The sequence below is a fragment of the Mirounga angustirostris genome, unplaced genomic scaffold (genome assembly GCF_029215605.1).
Source record: "Mirounga angustirostris isolate CCGP_5_RB_7025 unplaced genomic scaffold, mMirAng1.0.hap1 SCAF_16, whole genome shotgun sequence".
Taxonomy (NCBI): Eukaryota; Metazoa; Chordata; class Mammalia; order Carnivora; family Phocidae; genus Mirounga; species Mirounga angustirostris.
The window spans coordinates 424183-447460 of record NW_026991724.1 but is presented as its reverse complement, the minus strand read 5'-3'; the positions used below and the strand labels follow the sequence as shown (position 1 = coordinate 447460).

At 57.0% G+C, this 23278-nt stretch overlaps 3 protein-coding genes and 1 non-coding gene across 14 annotated transcripts in view; 3 read left to right on the top strand and 1 right to left on the bottom strand.

Moving 5' to 3' along the window:
* The window catches only part of SPG7 (SPG7 matrix AAA peptidase subunit, paraplegin), a 32886-nt gene extending 17270 nt beyond the window's left edge, over positions 1-15616 (top strand). For all 3 annotated transcript variants that reach the window (XM_064580764.1, XM_045890550.3, XM_064580765.1), the window contains exons 9-17: positions 220-393; positions 5762-5886; positions 6502-6604; positions 7367-7477; positions 9022-9137; positions 11088-11244; positions 11662-11828; positions 12376-12453; positions 13570-15616. In XM_064580764.1, coding sequence (XP_064436834.1) covers positions 220-393; positions 5762-5886; positions 6502-6604; positions 7367-7477; positions 9022-9137; positions 11088-11244; positions 11662-11828; positions 12376-12453; positions 13570-13770 — 1232 coding nt within the window. In that variant the 3' untranslated portion in view covers positions 13771-15616. The remainder of the gene's footprint in view (positions 1-219; positions 394-5761; positions 5887-6501; positions 6605-7366; positions 7478-9021; positions 9138-11087; positions 11245-11661; positions 11829-12375; positions 12454-13569) is intronic.
* LOC135362817 (uncharacterized) overlaps positions 1-19393 on the bottom strand; it is a 29162-nt gene extending 9769 nt beyond the window's left edge. For 3 of the 8 annotated variants that reach the window (XR_010408066.1, XR_010408067.1, XR_010408068.1), the window contains exons 1-4: positions 19002-19393; positions 8974-9044; positions 8394-8531; positions 3961-4194 (exon numbers count right to left, since the gene is read on the bottom strand). Coding sequence is in view for 2 of the 8 variants with exons in the window: in XM_064580767.1 (XP_064436837.1) it covers positions 8237-8244; positions 8394-8531; positions 8974-9044; positions 19002-19393 (609 nt within the window). In the remaining 6 variants the exon portion in view is untranslated. Of the gene's footprint in view, positions 1-3960; positions 4195-7475; positions 8245-8393; positions 8532-8973; positions 10451-19001 lie in introns of those variants that run through there. The other 5 variants (XR_010408069.1, XR_010408071.1, XR_010408070.1 and 2 more) reach the window with 5 other exon arrangements.
* Positions 19298-21459, top strand: RPL13 (ribosomal protein L13). 2 transcript variants are annotated; one of them, XM_045890548.3, is made up of 6 exons: positions 19298-19318; positions 19497-19617; positions 19752-19893; positions 20090-20263; positions 20687-20743; positions 21280-21459. In XM_045890548.3, exons 2-6 carry the CDS (start codon positions 19514-19516, stop codon positions 21436-21438), a joined length of 636 nt encoding a protein of 211 aa, XP_045746504.1. In that variant the 5' UTR covers positions 19298-19318; positions 19497-19513; the 3' UTR covers positions 21439-21459. The 2 variants fall into 2 exon arrangements, with proteins under 2 accessions (XP_045746504.1, XP_045746505.1); XM_045890549.3 differs by lacking the exon at positions 19298-19318 and having other exon boundaries at positions 19349-19617.
* On the top strand, positions 19955-20034 carry LOC123856249 (small nucleolar RNA MBII-202). The gene has a single exon (XR_006793666.1). It is a non-coding gene; the product is annotated as a small nucleolar RNA MBII-202 (small nucleolar RNA).
* Positions 21460-23278: the final 1819 nt, after the last annotated feature.

Below are 23278 nucleotides of genomic sequence, written 5' to 3'. Positions count from 1 at the left end.
GTGAAACCCGTGTTACTGGCCATGTTTGTGGAGGGAACTTGGTAGTGGTGTTCTTTTGAGGCTGCTTCCATGTGTGGCCTGGGGAGTCCAGGAGGGTGAGCGTCCACCAGGGTGGCTCTGAGACCTCGGCATCCTCAGTGGGCAGCTCTGGTCCCCAGCACAAGAGTTGGGCTCGTCTCCCATTGTCGGTCCAACTCCGGGTCCCCTGTGTCACCTCAGGCCTTGGCGCTGCCCGCGTGCGGAGCCTCTTCAAGGAAGCCCGGGCCCGGGCCCCCTGCATCGTCTACATTGACGAGATCGACGCCGTGGGCAAGAAGCGCTCCACCACCATGTCTGGCTTCTCCAACACGGAGGAAGAGCAGACGCTCAACCAGCTTCTGGTGGAAATGGACGGTGGGTGCCCCACACCCCCAGTCTGCTCCTGGGCGGGGAAGGGTTTCTTCTTGAGACCCACTTTCTGGATAGACCACGTGGCTGATGTGTGTTGTTCCGGAACCTTGCCCTGATGCTCGCTGGCATTTCATTTTCCTGCAGTGACTGGTCTGCGTTTCTGCACCGTAGCACCTGCCAGAGGTGTGAGTGTGCCCAGCACTCCCCAGCAGGTAGCAACGAGACAAAGCCAGTTGCAGAGGTACTTGTCACCTTGAGCCACTCAAGAAACACAGGTCTTAATTGTAAAGAGTCAAGGTAATAGTAGAAAAGACGTAAAAAAACCTGGGAGCACAAAGGGCAGGGCAGGTCATGACACTGTTCCCAGTCTTGGGTAAACCCAGGGGATTGTGCTGTCTCTGCCGCCCAGTGCAGTAAAGGGACTTGGGGCGCCTGGCTGCCTCCGTCGGGGGAGCATGCGGCTCGTGATCTCAGGGTTGTGAGTGACATGGGGAATGGTTTTTTCTTTTTTTAAGATTTTATTTATTTTAGGGTGCCTTGGTGGCTCAGTTGGTTAAGCGACTGCCTTCGGCTCAGGTCATGATCCCGGAGTCCTGGGATCAAGCCCCACATCGGGCTCCCCCTTCTCTGTGGGGAGCCTGCTTCTCTCTCTGCCTCTGCCTGCCACTCCCCCTGCTTGTGCTCATTCTCTCTCTCTCTCTGTCAAATAAATAAATAAAATCTTTAAAAAAAAAAAAGATTTTATTTATTTTAGAGAGCTAGAGAGCATGAATGGGGGTGGGGGGGGAGTGAGAGAATCTCCAGCAGACTCCAAGCTGGGGGCGGAGCCTGATGTGGGGCTCGATCTCACGACCCTGAGATCACAACCTGACCTGAAACCAAGAGTCGGCCGCTCAACCGACTGAGCCAGCCAGGTGCCCGTTAACATACGTAACATTTATCATTTTAACCACTTATAAGTGTCCACTTCTGTGATGTTAAGTACGTTCTCATTGTGCATCCACCACCACTGTCCGTCTCTAGAACCTTCTCTTCCCTGACTGGAACTCTGTCCCCTTTAAACACTGACTCCCCGGCCCCTGGCAGCCCTGCTGTCTCCACGGGCCTGTCATGGTGAACAGCATGGACGCCCCTCAGCCCTGGTGCTGGGGTTTGCATTGGCGTGGCTGTGGGCGGCAAGGCGAGGCCTTTCCTCAAACGCTGATGTGCAGTCAGATGCACTGATGAATTTTGGAAGCCCTGCAAGCTCTACAGATGAAAAACCAAAGTGTCCTGTCTAACCAGTCTGCAGTAAAGGCTGTGTTATTAGGCCGTAAGGAGAAGAGCGAGCATGTGGAGCTGCCCCGCAGACCCTTGTGTCCCATCTCTGACCCTGCTGCCTGGCACCATTTGCTCCAGGACTGTTTTCAAGAGCAAGTTTCCAGGGAAGGAAGCTTCCACGGACTCCAGGTCCTTGGAAACGTGAGTAGAGTGAGGCCCCGGTTCTGAACGCAGCTGTCGAGAAACCGTCACAGGGGGGCCTCCAGGAGGGCCTTCCAGGCCAGATGGCAGGAAGCCCCCAACCCCTCACGCCGCTTCTGAGGGCAGGCAGTGTGCCGTTATTGCATGGTTTTGCCGTTACCCTCGGGAGTCTCCCAATGCCCAAGAAACCACACTCAGTGCTCCTCCTTTGAACAGCCTTCCACGACCCCTTAATGCTGTGCCACCTTTGCTCAGTGTGGCTCTAGTGATCTTGGGGTCCTGCAGAGATCCGGAAGGTCCCCTCGGGTTCTGGTCACGAGGTCTCACGGCTTGGCCTGTGGGTGCCCGAGCCTGAGGTCCATCCGCCCGCTGAGACCTGGGACCATGTGTTTGATGAGCCTCTGCTATCAGAAGTACCAGATTTTAATGATGGCGTCTGGTTGTCTCTTTAAAAGGATGGCCAGCCTCTGCGCTATGGAGGGGAGAAGGGAGAGCAGGCTATCAGAAGTCCTCAGATGACTCACTGGCTGTCCAGGCTTCAAGTGTCCTCAAGTTCGTGTCTGTCCTTCAGCTCCTACAGACAGCAGTTCGCGCGCGAGCATTCAGGCTCCTGGACGGGAGGGATGCCGTGGGGTTCACGATGGCCCCTGTTCGTTCATCCAAGCTCTGGGTTTTTGACACCGTCGGTGTGTGACCTCACCTGCAACTCTCTGGCCTTCTGTGTGCAACCGTGTGTCATTGCAGGTGATGTGAAGGCACTCAAGACTCCCACACGACTCCCTCTCTGAACGTGGAGGCCATGGGAAATAGTGTCTCTCCTGCTTATGTTGGTTGTTTGCACTTGAAGACTGAGCCCACCAGGAAGCATTTACTAAATGGCATCTTCCTCTGAGCCATAGCGCTCTGTGCTGCCATGAATGGGGTGCTTCCGCCCAGCACTTGCTTCTGCCCCTGACCCCCAGGCCCCCAGACTGAAGGCCCTTGTTGGGCTGGGCCTGCAGAGAACAGGTCCCTTTGTGTGCGGACACAGCCGGGCATTCTCAGCCCTTCAGATGCATCTGAGGAGTCTCTGTTAGTCCTTGGGGAAGGGCAGTGCCGCTTCATTGAAGTGCGGGGCACAGAGCAGACGCTGTGCCAGTCGTGGGAAAAGCTCACTGGAAAGAGAAACCCCCCACTCGCGGGTCAGGACGAGGCTGCACTACGAGACGGCCAGGCCCCATGGGATGGGCACCTGTGCGGAGCGCTGGGGTCCCACCAGGCCACTTACCGGTGGACAGTCACCTTTCTACATCTTTAATAGCACCAAGTGCCCCTTGCGGTGGATGCCTTCACCTGAGCCTCTGTGTTAAGCAAGAGCCTGTGGGGGTCATGAGCTCCGGCCTCACACGGAGTCATTAGAAAGTCCTAGCTCCCATCCACGTGGCCTTTTCCATTTTAATCTGTGATCTGTTTTAAGTTACTTTTGCAAAGATGGGAGGGCTTGGTCATGGCTCCTTTTTATGCCTGTGGATGTCCAGGTCTCCAGCTCCGTTTGTTGAAAAGGCTGTTGCTTCCTCCACTGAATGGCTTTTGGGCCTCTGCCAGCGCTTGGCTGGGCGTGTCTGAGAGTCTCTGGGCCCCCAGTCTGCCGCGCTGGCCGACGAGTCTGCCCCTCCGCCACAGCACTCGGCCCTCCTCGGGCAGCAGTCTTGGAGGAAGGTGGGCTGGCTCCTTGCGCTTGGTTCCCTCAGCTGAAACTCTTGCGGTGGTTGTGCTTTGCTTTCTCCTATAATTTTTAGAACAAGCTTGTCCACATCTCCCAAAAGATATTGCTGAGTTTTTGAAAGGAACACACACATCACAGGAGATCCAGGAGGAAGCATGGTGGCAGCACCAGATGCTGGTGAGTGCGCAGAGAGGTCGGACCCAGGTCCCCGTGTGAACCTTGATGAGCCTAATGTCAATAAAGCAGCCAGGGAGGCGTGAGCGGACACGCTGCTGGTGGGAGTGTCCAGTGGGGCAGCCTCTCTGGGAGACAAAACCACACACACACACACCTCCTGTCTGACCCAGCTCTAGCACTCCTGCGTGCTTATCCTAGAGAAAAGTTTACCCAAGACCTTCCCTTACCTGTGGGAGCTGAAGACTGGAAGCAGCCCGCATGTCCACCAGCGCATGCAGCTTGTAAACTCGGTGTTTCCTTGTCCGGGAAAGAAATGAACTTCTCACACTGACCTGTCTGGATGGGTCTCGGGATCGTGGCTCCATGTCGTACAGTGCCATTCACATGAGATCATCAGAGACAGAGTGGACCGCTCGCTGTTCTCCCACAGTCATTTTCGGCGTCGGTGACTCAGCTTTGGCCTGGGAAGGAGGTCATTTCGGAAGTCTGAGCAGGGAGTCCCAGCAGGTCCCCCGACCAGGGCTCTGGCTCCCCGCCTTGTCCGAGGAGCGGAGCTGCGTCTGTCCCAGGGCCCTCCCTCCAGTCAGCCCTCCTGTGTCAGAGTGACGTCTCCTAAAACCACGGTGCAGGCAAATGCAGCATGGGGTCAGAAGTGTTGCCCCTGCTGGGTGGGGCCTGCTTTTGCTTCCGGGTTACGTCAGAAGTCACGGTTATCACGAGCCATAGTCTCCGCTCGACACATGAATGGGACCGGACTCATCACGGTGTCCTGGCTTATCGCATTCCAGCAAGAACACACACAGGAGTGTTCCAAGGACTTCCTTGGGAGTGGGGTGTGGTTTGGGTGTCCTGGTGGCTGCTGCTCGGTGACTCGGGTGTCAGGTCCTTGGTGAGGAAGTGCCCCCCCACCCCTGGCCCGTGCGCTCAGCCAGGCCCCTCACTGCCGTCACAGGGTCCTGGGGTGGGGTTACTGACAGTCTGCTGGGAGGTGCCTCACACACTCTCAGGGCCTAATTCTCGAACACTTCTTTTAAATATCACTTAACACTTCACAGGTAGTTTTAAGTTGTACTTGTCAATGTCCGCTTATTAGGGATTTTTTTCATTAGCAAAAGACAGATCATGGTATTTTTGTTTGTTTAATTAAGTGGGCTCCACGCCCAACGTGGGGCTTTGAACTCAAGACCCTGAGATCAAGAGTTGCACGCTCCATCGACCCAGCCAGCCAGGTGCCCCTGAAATCTTTAATTTTTAAACTTTGTGTCTGGACCTTATCACATATACATAAGTGCAGAGAGAGATGTGCAGTAACCCTCCATGTCGCAGGCCAGCCCCGTTCCATCCACACCTCCTCCCATCCTCTTCCTGGGTGGGTGATTTTAAAGCCAGCCTAAAGTTCTGAATCTTACGTGCTTTGGACGTATTTGTTTACGTTCAGAGAAACACCACCATCTCACTGTAACACGTACTCTGAAAATACATATATGACCCTCTGATGCCCAGTCAGGCCCAGATCACCCAGTTGCTTCTTGGAGGCATTTCTGCAGGTGTTACTTTTTCCAGATTAGGGTCCAGTCTAAGTTCTCACGAAGATCTGGGCCACCAGTGGTACTTTTTGCACTTTTAAATTCCTGTGAGGAACCTGGAGCCTCCAAACCCAGGCCACAGACCAGTGTTCAGAAATGTCCACTTTGGCCCACGTCTTTGCACCAAAGGAGCGTGGACACGGTGCCCCTCGCTCCCCGGGTCTGCTGGGCAGTTACTGAGGAGAAATGCAATCCCCCCAGGATGCTGTCTGGATGGCCGTGCAGGCCCCCCCAACAACCATCTGTGGTTCTGCATCTGGGGTGGCAGCCTCGGGAAGACAGGCGAATCCTTGCTCTCATGGGGAGCTTGATCCTGGGTCAGTCCACATCTCCTCATTCAGAGCGCCGTGTGTGTTCCTGTCTCACGGACCCCAGTGGGAAATCAGTCCCACCCTGTGTCCTGAGCGGCGAGCTCTACCTGAACAGCTGTCTTCCCCTCCAGGAATGGGCACCACCGACCATGTCATTGTCCTGGCATCTACCAACCGAGCTGACATCTTGGACAACGCTCTGCTGAGGCCTGGCCGACTGGATCGACACGTCTTCATTGACCTTCCCACGCTGCAGGTCAGTGCGGCCGGGGGCTGGCTGTCGTCTGTCTGACTTGTCTTTGGCTTACGGCTCTGGTGTGGCTTTGCAGCTTGTTTCATTCACCCATAGTTTTTCTCTTTATCCATAAACATTGGGGCTGAGTTTTATAAGAATCTTGGGAGAGCCTCAGAATTCTCGTCCTGACCCCCTCGAGTCTGTAGGTCTCTGAGCCCCACCAGCATCCTCGGTGCCCCAAGGCAGCAGGAACCAGCAAGCAGTGATGGGTGGGGAAAGGGCTCAGAGCGTGTGCGTAATGGTTCCTGTTCCCGTGCCCCAGCCAGCAGTCCTCCTGGGTCTGACACTCAGACCATTACTGCTCTTCAGAAGCAGAGCGGGGCTCCCCTCTGACGCTGCACTCCAGAACAGCTTTCCATTGTTCTGACTCAGGGGTCTAGGAAACTGAGAATGTATATGAACCAGATGTTCTACAAAATAAGCCTTATGTGCATGATGCGCTTCATTGTTTCCTTCTTCAACCTTCCATTTTTGAAATGCTGCTGTAGGTCGGGAGACAAAGAAAGGGATCTTAACAGCCCATGGTTCCTGTCTGCGGGGCAGGAGTGAGCCCACACTTGGGTCCTTTCTCTGCAGGAAAGGCGGGAGATTTTTGAGCAGCACCTGAAGAGCCTGAAGCTGACCCAGGCCAGCAGCTTTTACTCACAGCGTCTGGCAGAGCTCACGCCGGGGTTCAGCGGTATGGAAGCTGGTTCCTGCTAGTCCTGAGGGTGCAGGCCACCCCCCGGTGCCCTACACCCCCTGCTCTGGGCCCCATGGTCAGCACAGCCGGGGCGGGAGTGAGGTCGTGCACAGAGAGCCCGTAGAGGAGAAAAGAGCCACGCTACACTTTGCTTTTCCTGCGTGAGTGGCGCCAGACCCGACTGGTTCTGCTGCGGCATGCAGGGCGCACTGTGCCTGTGCCCCCATGGGCGCTCCGGGCACTTCCGCCCGCGGGACTCTGCACATTGGCCCTTCAGTGCCTCTCCACGCTCGGGCTGTGTACCACTGCTCCCTGCAAGGCAATGCCATCCGAGGCCTCGTGGCTGTCCGAGCGCACCACGGCCCTCCTCACGGTTTGTTCTCATTGAGCAGAGACAGGTCACAAATCAAGATATTTTCTGTATGGCTCTCATTTTAAAGGGTAATATAAACAAAATCCCTTTTACTATAATTTCTTCCCTTTGGATTCTTCTTTAATGCCCTTAACTAGAATTGCATGGGTACTGGAGCATGAATTCCCAGGGAGAATGAGACGGCAGGTGGTGCTGAGCATGCCAATGGGCCCTGAGCAGGAAAGAGCTTGGAGGTGGCAGGAGGTGGGACCACACAAGGCTGTGCTCCGGGTCTGTTAGTGGCGTGAGTGGCTTCAGCATAGGACAGAAGCGCCTTCTGCGTGCTCTCAGCCTCCTGCCCACGCCCCCCTCCCCCGCCCCCCCCCTCACCCCTACTATGCGGACAGGTGCTGACATCGCCAACATCTGTAACGAGGCCGCGCTGCACGCCGCACGGGAAGGGCACACGTCCGTCCACACGTTTAACTTCGAGTACGCTGTGGAACGGGTCATTGCTGGTACGAGGGGCATGTTCTCAGCAGGGCTGGATCCCCGAAAGCACCCAGACAGAAGAGGGGGTGGAGGGAGCCAGGTCAGGCTGACACGTGACAGAAGTGATCAGCGAAGAATTACTGGACAAGAGAACTATAAGGAAAGTGTTTCTATTTTTGTAAGTCGGGTTGTTCCAATGTGTCTGACTTCTCCTTAGTTTAAAATACCAGGCATATGCTGAAGAGCAGACACTCTCTTCAGGTAAAAACACAAGGATCTCGCACACGCAAGTGTGAGTGGCGCTCAGCCCCTCAGCTGTCAATGGTGCCTCGGAGCAGACCACACAGGGCACCATCCACGTTGTGGGGTCCCGGCCGCCGCTGCTGGGGGACAGAGGGTCTCCTAAGAGCTACGCTCTGCTGCCTGGCCCGTCTCTGCTCTGGGTAGCAACAGGAGGGGTCTTGGCGGCGGGGCGGGGAGGGGGGCCTTCCAGCAGAGCTCAACGGTGGCTACTCAAAGTGGGGTCCCTGGGTTTCTGTCAGGAGAGTGGGATTGAAACTGAGCATCTCCAGAAGTTTCCACGGCCCCACGTGTCTTGTCCTTGTGAGCAGTGTTCAGTCCAAGACACTGAGAGTTTTTTAAAGAGGGAAACTGTTCATTCCCATGGAAGTGTGAGAAGCACCGGCCTTGCGTGTGGGTGGGGAGCGTCTGCAAGGGGCTCATCCCTGTCACTCCCGGCTGAGCTAAAATCTGGTACAGATGCCACCAGGTGTCCAGGCTGCAGCTTAGGAGTCTGTGTGGACAGAAGGATCGAAAGTGGCTGTTTCGTACTACAAACTTGGCTTCATATAAGCCACTCTGTTTATGTGGAAGTTGATAAACTCACACTGATAGGGTCAAAGCGAGAAAGACGGAAGTGCTGCCCATGCTGGTGCGGCCTACCTGAGCTAGAGCACTCGGGTTCACGTACAGCCCATCCCGCAGCCTGTGGCCTCCGGTCCAGATGCTCAGAACCAGCGTTGCAGTAGACGGAGATGGATGACCCTCGAAGCACACAGCCAGACCCAGAGCTGGTCCAGGCTGTATAAAACGGGAACACAGGAAGGTGTGGGGACCCTGGGCTGCGGAGAGAAGCCTCCGCAGTAGCTCAGACGAGATAGATGGACTAGAATCTCAAGGTGGGAAGCGGTCAGCTAGCAAGGGCCTGCAGCTTCCAGCAAGTCCGGGGGAAGAGCCTCTGCGAAGCCTGGACCTGGGTGGGGACCCCATCTAATCACAGCGGCCCTGTGCCCCGTGGGCCCCTGAGGGTGGGCACTCGTAAAGCCTGCAGGAGCTGGTCTACTCTCCCTGGCATTCACAGAAGTAGAAACAAACAGGGACCGTCCAGCATCTCTCCCCTCACGAGGAACAGTTCGGGGTGCTGGCTTGGGGCGGAGGCACAGGAGGTGAATGTCAGGCACCATACTGCTTTGATGGCACGGGGTGCAGCTCTGTGAGGCCAAGGGAGTCCCGGCACGCTTACCTAGGATCACCTGTGTGCCCAAACTCAAATCCTTGTGCATCCTTCCAGGGACTGCCAAAAAGAGCAAGATCCTGTCAAAGGAAGAACAGAAGGTGGTTGCGTTTCATGAGTCGGGCCATGCCCTGGTCGGCTGGTTGCTGGAGCATACCGAGGCCGTCATGAAGGTAGGGTGTCTGCGTTGGGTGGGTCTGGGGTCTCGGTGGCTGTAAGCCCAACTCACCCTTGAACAAAGCTGACTTTGGAAGCACCATGTGTGGGTTTTGATTTTTTTGTTTTTTTAAGATTTTATTTATTTGACAGAGGGACACAGCGAGAGAGGGAACACAAGCAGGGGGAGTGGGAGAGGGAGAAGCAGGCTCCCCGTGGAGCAGGGAGCCCAATGCGGAGCTCGATCCCAGGACCCTGGGATCATGACCTGAGCCGAAGGCAGACGCTTAACGACTAAGCCACCCAGGCGCCCTGCACCGTGTGTGTTTTTACTTGAAGAGAAAGCGCAGTGTGAGCTGGACATGGGCACAGGGCAGGAGGTGATGGTGCGGGATCCCCTCATCCTCAGAAGCAAAGGACAGGAGGTCTTAAGTGGGCTCTAGTTTTGGGATGTGACCATTGCAGTCACACAATAACTTGGGGTCTCTTTCTGCCATCTACACAGTTACTCTCGGAATTAAGAATTGCCGTGTTTACTAAAAGTGTTGATGTGGTGACCCCTAACCTTAAAAATCAGTGAGTTTGGTTCACATTAAAAAAATACCACTCTTGGAGGCATTTGTGATTTGACGAAAATTTATTAGGATCCGCTGCTAACATCAGAACAACTCCCCGAGAATGTGGGTGCAGATTTTACGGTGCCTTCCACACAGACCTGACGCACGGCCCGGAGAAGAGCCGCGCATGTGCTCTGGTCCCACAGTGCGGGGAGGGGGCCACAGCACCGCTCGTCCCTGACACCAGCAGTGGGACGTGGCAGTCACCAGCCTGGCACGTTGGCATTTACGCCCTTCTTTTCAGAAGGGTTCGTTACAGCCATGTAGACAGTCTGCCGGTGTCTGACAATGCCTGTGGATCAGGCCAGCTCCTCTTACACTCAGCGGCAGGCAGGGAGTCCAGTGTCTGGTGATAGACGGGGGGATGCCGCCATCACTGATGATCTGGGCCAGGCCGAGGGTGAGGAAGGCAGGGTTCAAGGTAGGTACTTTAATGCAGTAGCTCAAAAACTAAAAAATTAATGCAGAAAAATCCCAAATGAAGTAAATATAACTTAAAACTTGCTGTTCTTAGAATTTTCACTGCATGTAATGTCTAAAAGATACATCTGTTGGGGGCGTCTGGGTGGCTCAGTCGTTAAGCATCTGCCTTCGGCTCAGGTCATGATCACAGAGTCCTGGGATCGAGCCCCACATCGGGCTCTCTGCTCCGCGGGAGGCCTGCTTCTCCCTCTGCCTGCCACTTGCCCTGCTTGTGCTCTCTCTCTCTCTCTCTGTCAAATAAATAAATAAAATATTTAAAAAATAAAATAAAAAATACATCTGTCGTAATGAGACCCCCACCCCCACCCCCCGGCCCTGAGGCTGGCTACTCAGGGGAAGGTGGTGAAGTCCCAGCTACTGATATGGTCATTCTTTACAGCCGTTTACATTGTAATTTGCCTCAGTGTTGGATTTAAGTTTCCTCTTCAAATTTTCCGGGCACTAGGAGCTGGTCATCCTGCTGCCCGGGGCCCCACTGGCTGCTCATGCGGCAGGTCCTGCTCTGCTGCACGCCCCCCCCCCCGCCCCCCCGCCATGTGTGCATCTGCCGTTGGGCTGCTGGGGGGGGCAGAGCGGCAAGAATAGTCTCCACTGTCCTTGGTGTCCCCAAGCCGGCGTCTCCGCGGGTTCGTGTGGTGCCCATCTGTGCCATTGTGCTTTACTTCATGTACCCGTTGGGGTGCCCAACCGCGTGTGAGCTGTCCTTCTTCAGTGACAGGGTTCTCCTTTGCTATAAAAATGGGGCCGGTACAGATTTGCTCTAACTGCTTTGAAAGCCTCCCATTAAAGATCCGTCACACCTTCCCCCCCCTTCATCTTTAAAGTGCGAATCCTGCCCGCTCACTCGGGCCGCGTGACACTCTGCAGGTCTCCATTGCGCCACGGACAAATGCAGCACTGGGCTTTGCTCAGATGCTTCCGAGAGACCAGCACCTCTTCACCAAGGAGCAGCTGTTTGAGCGCATGTGCATGGCCTTGGGCGGCCGCGTGTCCGAAAGCATCTCCTTCAACAAAGTCACTTCTGGTGAGAAGCCAGCCCGTGCGGGTCCTGGAGTTCTCCAAGTGCTTTCACACCCACTGTCTCCTGCGTGGGGGTGGGAGGGCGAATCTGAGGGAGGAATTTGAATAGTGGGACAGTTTCAGTCAGCGTTCTCAAGCTGTCACTTCACTGGGATGTCCAGAGAGGAAGTCGAGACGTTCCTCACTTGTTCCCAGTGACACTGAGGTTCAGTGTTGACAGCTATGCTGGAGCAGAGTGGGACATGGGCTGGAGAGTGCCAGGGGAGCGAACCCACATGTGCATCCCAGGTAGTAACTCAGAGTCGTAAGACAGGATACACTTGTCTCCTGGGTCCTTTGCCTGTGCCGGGGGTGGGGGAAGGGCGTGCCCTGACTTGGCCCTTCCAGGAAAGAAACCTCTTTCTTGACCCCCACACTCCAGGGGCTCAGGACGACCTGAGGAAGGTCACACGCATAGCCTATTCCATGGTGAAGCAGTTTGGGATGGCGCCAAGCATCGGGCCCGTCTCCTTTCCCGAGGCGCAGGAGGGCCTCACGGGCATTGGACGGCGCCCCTTCAGCCAGGGCCTGCAGCAGATGATGGACCACGTGAGTCTGCACCGCTTGCTCGGCGTGGGCTGCATCCATACTGCGATGGGGTTAGGGCATGGGTCTCTCTTGGGTGCTGGCGCCGTGCCCTCTGCCACACCGAGCAGAGTGCGCTGTCGTGGGGTCCTCATCAAAGGCATTCCAATCCTGACACTGAGTGAGTGTCTGTTCTTGGGTGAGGACTTGTGTGGCTTCTGGTGAAACTGTCCGTGACGTGACACTAGGAAGGAAACAGAAGAGATGCCCCAGTGATACCGCGGTGCCCCATGGTCGCTGCACCTGCAGGACACGCTGCGTGCTCCACGGGAGACGGGGCCAGGGCGGGTGCACGTGGGAGGGGGCCTCGGGCCCGGAGGACAGAGCTGAGGGGCACTCCCAGGGCACGGGGTAGGGGCAGCCGAGCTCTCCTGGCCATGATGAGAGAAAAGCTGCGTTCCTGTCCCTGCGGCTCCTTTGTGAGCTCTGGCGCCAGGATCTGGCTACACAGGACGTGGTGAGTGTGGTGGGCCACCCTGCGCATGACCCAGCTGCTCTCTTCCGTTGGCAGGAAGCAAAGCTGCTGGTGGCAAAGGCCTACAGGCACACGGAGAAGGTGCTGCAGGAAAACCTGGACAAGCTGCAGGCGGTGAGGTTCTGGGCGCCAGGCCTGTCCCTGCAGAGTCGTCACTACACGCTCCTCATGGGAGTCCTCCCGGCACACACAGCCGCAGAGAACGTGTCCGCTGCGTGCTCCACCCAGCTCAGCTGAAACCTCCCATTTCTCATACCTCCTCCTCAGCTTCTTCCTGTGAACACGTCAAGCCAGTCCCTTGAAGCAGGCAGAAGAACGTAGTACTAAGTGTGTGGTCGGCCTCACTTACTCTTTCCCAGCTCTTAAGTTTTTCCTACAGTTTTTATTTTTTAAGTAATCTCTGTGCCAAACGTGGGGCTCAAACTCTCATCCCCGACATCAAGAGCTGCAGGTTCAGGAGCGCCCGGGTGGCTCTGTCGGTTACACGTCTGACTTGATTTCGGCTCAGGTCCTGATCTCATGCATGCTGTGTCCTCAGAGGGTTGCTCCCAGACGAGCAGCACCTGCCTCCCCAGGGCGTGTGTGAGCAGTGCAGGGACTGAGCCAGAATCGGCTGTTAACAAGGCCCGATTGCCACACGTGTGCAGGACTCAGGCTCCCTGTGCAGGGGCCCAGGACGTCCCGCCTCTGCCCCGTTGGTGGGTCACAGGGCTGAGCAACATACCAGACCTGGCCTGCGGACAAAGCGGCCGCGCCCATCAAGGGTACTTGGGACTTAGTTCCTTGTGTCCGAGACTGAGCCGTCAGGACGGGCTGCTGGTGCAGCGCGCGCACACAGTCCATTCAGCATGTTCTCCACGACCACATCTAGAGAGGCTGAGGCTCCCTTCCCACACCAGCTCCCTTGTCCCTACAGTCCAGCCTCCCCTTGCTCCCCCACGTGCAGACACACACACCTTGTTTGGTAAAGGGAGTTGAAGTTGCCCCAGAAAACAGACTTGGAAGGGAAGCAGAAAAATTAATGAGGCTGGCAGCTGGGAGAACATCTCCAAGGTCGAGACAGGGAGGGATTCTTTACTTGAGCTGCCTGCTTACGCTGCTTCCCTGGGAAAGCGGCCTGCCCGGGGCATCCTGCTCACAGACACCCCCTCTCTCCTGGGTGCTCCGCTCTCAAAAGGCCCTTCTGTGTCCTTGTCTGGGGCTCACACACTGCCCTGTTTGTTCCCTCAGCTGGCGAATGCCCTGTTGGAGAAGGAAGTGATAAACTACGAGGATATCGAGGCCCTCATCGGTCCACCACCTCACGGGCCCAAGAAGATGATCGCTCCTCAGAGGTGGAGTGACGCAGAGAGGGAGAAGCAAGACGTGGGGGAGGAGGAGGCACCTCAGCAGCCCCCACTTCAAGGGGAGGAGCCGTCTTGGCCCAAGTAGTTAGACCTCCTTGATTGTGCCTTGGGATGTGGTGTTCCTGCCGGACGCAGGAGGGGAACACCTTACTCAAACCCACTGAGATTTGTACCTCCTCGTAGCCCTCACTGGTCTCTGAAAGGCTTCTGAGATCTATTTACTGACTTCCCTCCCTGTGAGTAGTAAATGTCCCTGCAGACGATTTAGCTCTGGTTTGTAGATCATTTTCCCCGTGGGGAGGGTTATCCGTGCTGGGTGCAGGTGCGCATGTGGATCTCAAGCTCCCAGGTTGGTGACGCTGTCGTTTTGTGGGCGCTGAGAGATCCAGGGGCAGCGCAGCATCCGGGCCCCAAGCAGCTTGTTGCCTGGCGCGTGTGCAGGGGCTGTCTTCAGCTCCTCTGACTTCGTCGGAGTGCTTGACAGCATCTGCGGTGAAAGGCCCCCCTGAGCTGCCTGCTGCCATCCTCCCTCGCTGGGCCCCGTCCCTGTGCTCACGCACCCACGGGGTCAGCGCTGGGGACAGCAGTGGGCTCTAGAGCATGAAAACACTGCCACCTACTGCTGTATGGATGCGAGCACGACAGCCTCTCCTCGCGGGTCTGGCTTCCGCGTGCGGGTGGGGAGGGGACAGACATCCTGAGACCTGCTGCGGTACTTTCTAGGCAATTCTGTGGGCGGAAAGTCCATCTTTGCACCACACGACCAGCTGTAACCCAACAAAGGGTCATGTGTTTCGGTTTATAATTTCAGCCACATGATAACCGGTTGAAGAGCCCCTTTTGTAGGAATCTGGGGTAAAGGCTGTAGGACACCCCCTCACTGCAGCAAGTGGGGTGCACTCGGCTCCTTGTCCCCAGGGGTGTGCAGCACGCACTCAGGTGCGAGCACCTGCTGCTCTCATTGCTTCTGCCTTCCCTGCAGTGGCACTTCCTGACAGAATGGGGTGTTCTGCTGCCCGTCCCACAGTCAATGGCAGCATGTGGGCAGGTACAGGTCACACCTGAGGGAGGGCAGCTCTGACAGCACACTCGTGCTTTGACCCCAGTTCCCCAAATTCGTTTCCAAAGATGGGCATGTGGTTAGGAGGGCTCTGGTCTCTGTGCCCAGGGCGGCACCCTCAGTACCCTAACAGTGGATGTGGTCAAGCTCATCCCCGCTGTACTTGACCATTAAAGTGGCCTTTGCTGTGTGCCAGAAGATACTTAGGAATCGAATGTAAATGGCATGGAAAGTGGCCCCCTCACCCTAGTGGAGACCAGTGCAGCCTGTCTCCCTAGCACTCATAGATGTGAGCAGGCTCACAGCCACACCGGGAGGGAATCTCTCTGTGCTGACAGGTAGAAGCCAGGTGTTTGCCAACTTTGGTCCTCCAACTGGTCCTGAGTGATGTCACCTCCAGGTCATCAGATATCTAGTACTCAAGAAGAGTGCCAGAAGTTCTACCTCCCCCGCTACCTCCTCATGGACTGAGCCTGCCTCTCACCTCCCATAAGGAGCCTTCTCCAACTGCACGTGGGTCCGTGAGCAGCCAGACCACACTGGGCAGCCTGTGTGCTCAACGCTGGAGCTGCAGCCCTGACCCTCTGCCCTCCCCCTGGCACAGCCTGTATAACACGGCCTGACTGTAGCTTCTGGAACACACTGAGAAAGACACATTTTTGTTAGTAATCTCTACACCACCCCAACGTGGGGCTCGAACTCACGGCCTGGAGATCAAAAGTCACATGCTCTCCTGACTGAGCCACCGGGCACCCCGAGAAAGACAAATGCCTTTTTAAGTAAACACGTATATTTAACGCAATCATCCTCAGAAGACAGGAAAGTACTAAGAGAAATTAACATATGTTCCTAAATAATACAAACTGTTCTCCACTGTAATGTATACTCATCAACAAACACTTATGATTGTTTTGTTATGCTCATTCAAGGCTTATTTTTTGTTTTGGTATAAATGATGCACATCATATTAGTTTCAGGTGTACAATACAACGATGCAACATTCGTGCCTATTGCAGAATGATCACAATAGGCCTAGTTAACACCTGTCGTCATGCAGGTATTTTCTACGGTGAGAACTTTTAAGATCGTACTCTAAGCAACTTTTAAATAAAACATTCATGATTATAATTCTAATATTCTTCCTGTCGCCTTTCACTGACCGCAAGCGTTCCTTCAGGTTAGGGATCTCTGAGTTAGCCTACAGTTGATCTTTGTGTAGGCCACAATTCTGGACAGCTGAGATGCTGGAGAGTTGGGGTTCTGTGATTAAGCAGCAAACATTATCCTGTCCTAGCTGTTACTGGGCTACTGCTTTTCCTAACTCAACATATTTATATGCCATATTAATACGACATAGCATGCTAGTTTTTGCATAGTGTTCTGGGATATATCTTTTAGCCCCAAAAAACACGATAAAATCACTTTGCTGCTATGATACTAATTTAAGAACTCAAGGTGTATGTCTGAGAGGGCTCCACACACTACTGCTGAATGTTTAAGTGGGATTTCTTTGAAGCCAACACCCACAGCATCGGTGGGAGGACACCAGTCAGGTACAGGTACTGAATGAGCAGGCTCTGCTGTGAGGAACGGGCTCAGTCTTGCAAGGAAATTCTGGGAAGCTGTCCTGAGCTCCTCCCACACCTTCAGGGATGTCCACCCAGGAATCGCTGGCCACCTTGAGTGCAGTTCCCAGGGGTATTAGCAAGCTCTTTCAGTGGCCCTTACAGGCCAAAGTTGGGGACAAAAGCCTGGAGCAGAGCCGTGGCTGTGGAATTCTGTGCCCAGGACAGGGCCTGTCCCTATAGCTACTGATTTCTAAAATGCTTGAGCCAGCCAAGTCTTTGTATCAGAAGGACTCCTGCTTAATAGTTGACAACAACGTTCACTCTTCTTTTCCAACAAGAAAGCCGAGCCCGTCCCCAGCAGGATTTCACATCAGAACCAGTTTCACTGGGCGCCTGGGTGGCTCAGTCGGTTAAGCGGCTGCCTTCGGCTCGGCTCATGATCCCGGGGTCCTGGGATCGAGTCCCTCATCGGGCTCCCCGCTCTGCGGGGAGCCTGCTTCTCCCTCTCCCTCTGCCTACTTGTGTTCTCTATCTCTCTGTCAAATAAATAAATAAAATCTTTAAAAAAAAAAAAAAGAACCAGTTTCACCTCAATATTCTGCACACTTTCCAAAGGAAGTAAGTGTGTGGAGTATTCAAGCATGGGATACTGGAATCTGCAATCTGGCATGGTGTGTGCTGGAGACCAAGATTTTTGAATTACAACTTCACTTTCTTACCACTAACTTGATTTCTGAGCAGTGTTTCTATTTTCAGACCTCTGTCCCCCAACCAGTGACCCACAGCCACATCTCAACTATGAGCGGCTGGAGCGCAGGTGGAGATGTGGGTCGGGGCAGATGGAACTGCATGAGTCTGGGAGTCTGTCCAGAAAGAGAAATTGCAGGTAGGGACAGGAATGTGTTGGAGATTAGTAAGAGCAATGATCCACTGAAAGGGGTCTGAGAAAGACATGGGAGGTGAGGCTACCATTTGATAGATCGTATTCAAAGAAATACGGCATGGGCCAAGGCAAGTGTTTATTCAACAAGTGTTTTCTCCGGCATCGCTCTGCTGCAGTTACGTTGCCACAACAGAGTGTGGGTTCAAGCTCCAGTGCCACTCAAAAAAAGTGAAATGAGATGGGGGAGAGTCCGTCTCAAGGTTTCTGTGAGCACTGAATGAGGGACCATCCGCTCTCTTCCATGCTCCTCTCCTGCACCCCTTTGCCACAGCGGCTCCTAATACATCACACGGAAGCAGAGCCGTGTGTGGTTCTCATCCCGTGCCGGGCGCTGTGCTGTGTTCCGTGGCCTGAACACAGCCAGTCGTCCCACTTCACAGAAGGGAAAAGTTAAATAATGGGCCCAACGCCTCGAAACTAGTACAAACGTAGAACCCAAGCCAACCGCACAGCCTCTTTCTTAGTGACTGGTCACTGACCCTCCAGTTTAGCCCATCTGCGTTCACGAAAGTGGCAGAGACCAAAGAGATTTTAAACTTCCCCTTCACTTCACAGACACATACGCTTCCAAGTTTGTGAGAGGTGCTTTCGCTAACCGCCTTGCATTTGCTAACACCTGCCGCTAAAGCAGGCCTGATCTAGTCCTTGTTTCCTCACTGAGCAGGTATTTTTTTATTTTTTTATTATTTTTTTTAAAGATTTTATTTATTTATTTGACAGAGAGAAAGACAGCCAGAGAGGGAACACAAGCCGGGGGGGAGGGGAGAGGGAGAAGCAGGCCTCCCGCCGAGCAGGGAGCCCGATGCGATGCGGGGCTCGATCCCAGGACCCCGGGATCATGACCGGAGCCCAAGGCGGACGCTTAACGACTGAGCCACCCAGGCGCCCTGAGCAGGTACTTATTAAAGGCAGGGCCAGGGCTGGAACTCTGCACGTAGGCTCAGTGCGTCCGAACAGACCGCAAGGGCCCCATAGATGACACACGTTCTGCGTCCCTGGCCCAACCCGGTAATCCCTCAGTGCATCCCAACCCGATCTTTCTAACACCAAGGGCGTCTCAACGGGGAAAAACGCTTTATCAGCAGCACACAAGCCCCCAAACGTCCCACTCAGTGTCACGAAATTCTTCGAATGTTCGGTCTTATGAGGAGCCTGGCGCTCGGGGCGGGGGTGGAAAGAAGGGCTCCTGGGGCGGAAAGGCGGTTTCCTAGACGCGCCCTGGAGAAGAGGAGACGCGCGGGGCACGGGGCACGGGGCACGGAGGTCCACCCGGCAACTCGGCATCTTTCAGGACGCTCGTCTCGTGCAGGCGGCCGTCTGCGGCCGACCCCGCATTCGGCGCAGCCGCCCGACCTCGGGGGTCCGCCAAGTAGAGGCGGCTGCGCGGCGCCGCGTGAAAACGCATGTGAAGAACTCTGCCCCTGAGAGAAAGGGCTCGGCACGGGTCAGTTCCGTGTAAAGAAAGCAGCGCAAGGGGCGCCTGGGTGGCTCCGGCGGTTGAGCGTCCGCCTTCGGCTCAGGTCGTGGTCCCGGGGACCTGGGATCGATCCCCGGCCCGGGCTCCCTGCTCGGCGGGAGCCTGCTTCTCCCTCTGCCGCTGCCGCTAGTGCTCTCGCGCGCGCGCTCTCCCTCTTCAAATAAATAAATAAATACGTTTTTTGAAGAGACGAGTACAAATGTTCGAAAAAGACGGAAAGCGCAAAGACCGGAACGCGGACGCGACGTTCCAGGGCTGGGGCACGTACCGAGTCCCGCGACGCGCGGACGCCGGAAAGACGGCACTTGCAGCGCCGCCGCTCTCCTCGGGCCTGGCCGTTCCTCTTCCAGAGCCGCGGGGTCCCTCAGCCGCCCGCCGTGGGCCCAGCACGGCTCCGCTTCCAGAGCGCCGCGGGCGGGAGGCGCCATGTTCGCCCAGGGCCGGGAGGGCGTGCACGTCACTTCCGCGACCCCCGGCTCTGATTGGGCAGAGAGCTCCGGCGCTTTCGATTGGCTGAGCCCAGCACCATCCCAGGGTGCTTTGCGGCGCCCGTCCTTTTCCGCTGGCCGTTCTCCTCCGGAGGAGGTGAGTGTGCGGGGTCCGGGCGCCGTTGGCGGCATCGGGCCGCATCCGCTGCCATCCGCTGCCATCCGCTGCCATCGGCGTAGGGCTGCTCCGGGCGCGGCCACAGAGGGGCTCCGGGCCCGCGCCGCGGACGGGAGAGGGCCGTGCCCGGGCCCTGACTCGCTCCCCGCGCCCCCAGGCCCCTAGGCGGCGGCCATGGCGCCCAGCCGCAATGGCATGATCCTGAAGCCCCACTTCCACAAGGACTGGCAGCGGCGCGTGGCCACGTGGTTCAACCAGCCGGCGCGCAAGATCCGCAGGTGAGCCGCGGGGCGGCGTGGACGGGGCGGGCGCCGGCGGGGCGGCGGGGGCCCGCGGGGCGGCGGGGACGGGGCGGGCGCCGGCGGGGCGGCGTGGACGCGGGGGCTGAGCGCGCCGACCGCTCTGTGCGCAGACGCAAGGCCCGGCAGGCCAGGGCCCGCCGCATCGCCCCGCGCCCCGCGTCCGGGCCCATCCGGCCCGTCGTGCGCTGCCCCACGGTGCGGTACCACACCCGAGTGCGAGCCGGCAGGGGCTTCAGCCTGGAGGAGCTGCGGGTGAGTGGGGGCGCAGCCGCGCGGGGGCTCGGGGGCTCGGGGCTCGGGCGCTCGCAGTCCGTGATGACGGTCTCCGGAATCGCTGTACTCCGTGATGAAAGTACGCTGAACCCTTTTCCATCTGACGGCTGAGCGCCCGGCGGCCGCGCGGCGCCGCGGGGGCCCCGGGGGCTTCATCGTGTGTGTGTCGGGGCAGGTGGCCGGCATCCACAAGAAGGTGGCCCGGACCATCGGGATCTCGGTGGACCCGAGGCGGCGGAACAAGTCCACGGAGTCGCTGCAGGCCAACGTGCAGCGGCTGAAGGAGTACCGCTCCAAGCTCATCCTCTTCCCCCGGAAGCCGTCGGCGCCCAAGAAGGGCGACAGCTCGGTGAGTGCGCCGGGGTCCGGGCGGGAGGGCCTGCCCCCCCCCACGCACGGGGCGCACGGGGCGCGGAGGAGGAGGCGGCGGCGGCCCCCAGAATCCACGCCGGCAGGCGTGACGTCAGGCGGAGGCTGTTCGGCTGCAGGCTGGGTTTCTGGGTGTCAGCCTGAAGGCGTGCGTTTCCTAACGTGCTTCACAGAGCGCTGGCTTCCTAGGAGTTGGCGTGCTGCGTGGCCCCGCGCGCCGGCAGCCCGCTTGGGGGTTCACACGTGGCGGGTCTGGGCTGTGCTTCCGCGGTCAGCTGCCGGGGCAGGGACCCAGGCCCACCACCTGTGCGCAGCAGTGGGCGGGGACATCGGCAAGAAGGGGGCGCTGTAAGCTTGCGGCCCTTGGGTGTGCGGTCTGAGCCCAGGTGACTTCTTCAAACAGGCGGAAGAACTCAAGTTGGCTACCCAGCTGACGGGGCCGGTCATGCCCATACGGAACGTAAGTGGGGGTGTCTGGAGGGTCAACCGGTGGATGCTTTGGGGCGGGGCTTGAGTTGAAGGGTGGCAGCCGGGGTCTCTGGAAAGTTCTACAGGTTTGTGAAAAAGAATGCCTTGACTCAGGGAGGAACGTTATCGTGCATTCTTAGCAGCTGGGTTTCTTGAGGGAGGGCCTTGCCCTCATCTTTGGGGACTCGCTTGTCACAGACACACGCTTGTCACAGACACACGCTTCTCACCATTTGGAAAGGCCAGGTCACTCCCTGGACACGTCGCTGGTGATCCCACAAATGACTGGGCCCTTGAGGGTCTTCTGGCAGGAGAGGTGGGCCCAGGACTGCGCACATCTGAGGTGGTTGCTTCTACCGTGTGCCTGGGGTGACGTTCCAGGTCATGTCATTCTAGACTGTCCTTAGTGGCCTCAGTGTGGCCTTGCAGCAGTGGGCAGGCAGACCTAGCCTGTTACCTCCTCCTGCAAGGCTGCTGCTGACATTAGGTCCCAGGCAAGGGTTTGACGCCCCCTGTGCCCCGGTCCAGGTCTACAAGAAGGAGAAAGCCAGAGTCCTCACAGAGGAGGAGAAGAGCTTCAAGGCCTTCGCCAGTCTTCGCATGGCCCGTGCCAATGCCCGGCTGTTTGGCATCCGGGCCAAAAGGGCCAAGGAAGCTGCAGAACAGGACGTTGAAAAGAAAAAATAAAGTGCAGTTAACAACTCGTGATACCTGTGGTGTCCATGTGATCCTGGTCTCCTCGGGTTGGGGGCAAGAACTTGGGGACCTGCGACCTGGCCGGAGGGACGGCATATTTGCAGGGCACCATTTTACTGTCTATGCCTTAGGACTGTTGACTGAGTAACTCGAGTACCTTTCTGGTGGAGGTGTTGCGGAGAGTAATTGTTACCAGGGTAGTTGCAATTGAGCATTTGGGATTTGGGGCCAGATCCTCCTGGGCCTGTCTGTGCTTACGCATGCAGGCTCTGGTGTGGACGGCTGGGGTTGGGCTGCCCAGAACCCGTTTTCAGGCTACTGTGCCTGTGTGGCAGCTAGACGGCCAGGGCAGCCCAAGTGCCCACGCCCGAGGAAGGCTGAAGGCTGGACCCCATGTGGCAGCACCCCTGTTCTTTGAAACCAAACCACTGTGTGGTTTCTGCAAGTGAGATGCTGAGATGGGGCCCTGGCAGGGCCTGCTGTGAGGATCCGTTATGGGGGCCGTAAGGTGTGGATGTCCCCTGCACCGACCGGTTCCTGTTGGGAACGAAATCCCTGGTAGGTTTTCATCTAAACAGATGATTTGGAGGGTTATCTTTTTCACGTCTGAAGTGGTGCTTATGGGGTACTGATTTCCATGCTCCTTTTCTGCATTTGGAAGTTGTGGAGGGACCAGGGGCCCTAGCTGCGTCCCTCACAATCCCAGGCAGAGGGAATGAGGTGGGGCTGCCTCTGGGTGGCCCGGTGGCTGCAGGCTCAACCTTCCCTGTGGCAGGTGGCTCTTCCTGGTGCCAGATCCCTGGCTGTGGTCTTCGCAGGTTGGGGAGCCCAGGCCTCCAGGTCAGTGCAGGGCAGGGGCTCCTGTGCTCTAGGCTCGGGGGTGAGGGGGAGAAACATTCACGTCCCCTTCTGGCGTTGTGCCACCAGAGTGAAGGGCCTTCCCGGATGCAAGAAGCGCCTGGAACAGGCCAGGCACCTGCTGGTGAGTATGCTGGAGAAAGTCTTGGGGAGGGGCCCGGGCTGTAGGACCCTGTCCACTGGGCCATCAACACTTCTCAACTTGTCCAGTGGTGGTGGCAGCTCTGCTGGGTCACCTTGACTAGGCCGCTTCTCCGAGTCCCGCTCCATCCCTCAGCTCAGTGCCATGGGTGTTTGGTAAGTTAGATGTGCCATCTGGTGAAGCCGGGCAGGAAGTAAGCTTCATCCTGTGTACCTGGGGCCCGTGAACCAACAGGAGGTTCAAGGAGGCTTTGGAAGGTGCCAGGGCCCAACCGCTGGATCCACCCTAGACTCCCTGACCTCAGGCTGTGAGGAATGACACCTCCCTACAGTCCGGAGTGCTCTTGGCAGGTTCGTAGATGTTTGTGTCAGCTGGGACTGAACCAGGGACCCTTATGGGAGTCTGGTACGGGACGTGATTGTGGGTGGGGAGCTCAGCTGGTCCGAGCTGTGGCGCCGTTGGGGAAGCAGTGAGCCCCAGCCCAGCCAGTCCTGAGGCTGAGGAAGTCTCCCTGTGAGGTGCTGCTGACCAGCGTCCAAACCCCAAATGATGCTGGTGCCCTGGTGAAGCCCTGGGTCGTGACCAAGACCTTGTAACTGGGGAGACAGACTGAGCGTGAACTCACACTTGGTAGGGATGTAGGTGCTGAACGGGGGCTGGAAGACTGCTCCTTCTGTGTCTGTGTCTGCTCCAAGGCAGCGCTCGCCACCGCCAGGGTGAGAGGGTCCTTTGTCCACGGGCCATCCCCTGGCCCTGGGGTAGCAGGATTCTGCTACCTGGAGGATTTCTCCTTGAGTGTGGGCAGAACTGTGCCCGGGAGGGGGCTCCTGA

What these genes read in the sequence shown, in the direction of transcription:
- RPL13 (XM_045890548.3), top strand. Translation starts at nt 19,514, where the DNA reads ATGGCGCCCAGCCGCAATGGCATGATCCTGAAGCCCCACTTCCACAAG. An exon ending in TCAGCCTGGAGGAGCTGCGG is followed by an intron (nt 19,894 to 20,089) that starts GTGAGTGGGGGC and finishes GTGTCGGGGCAG; the next exon opens with GTGGCCGGCATCCACAAGAA. An exon ending in CGGTCATGCCCATACGGAAC is followed by an intron (nt 20,744 to 21,279) that starts GTAAGTGGGGGT and finishes GCCCCGGTCCAG; the next exon opens with GTCTACAAGAAGGAGAAAGC.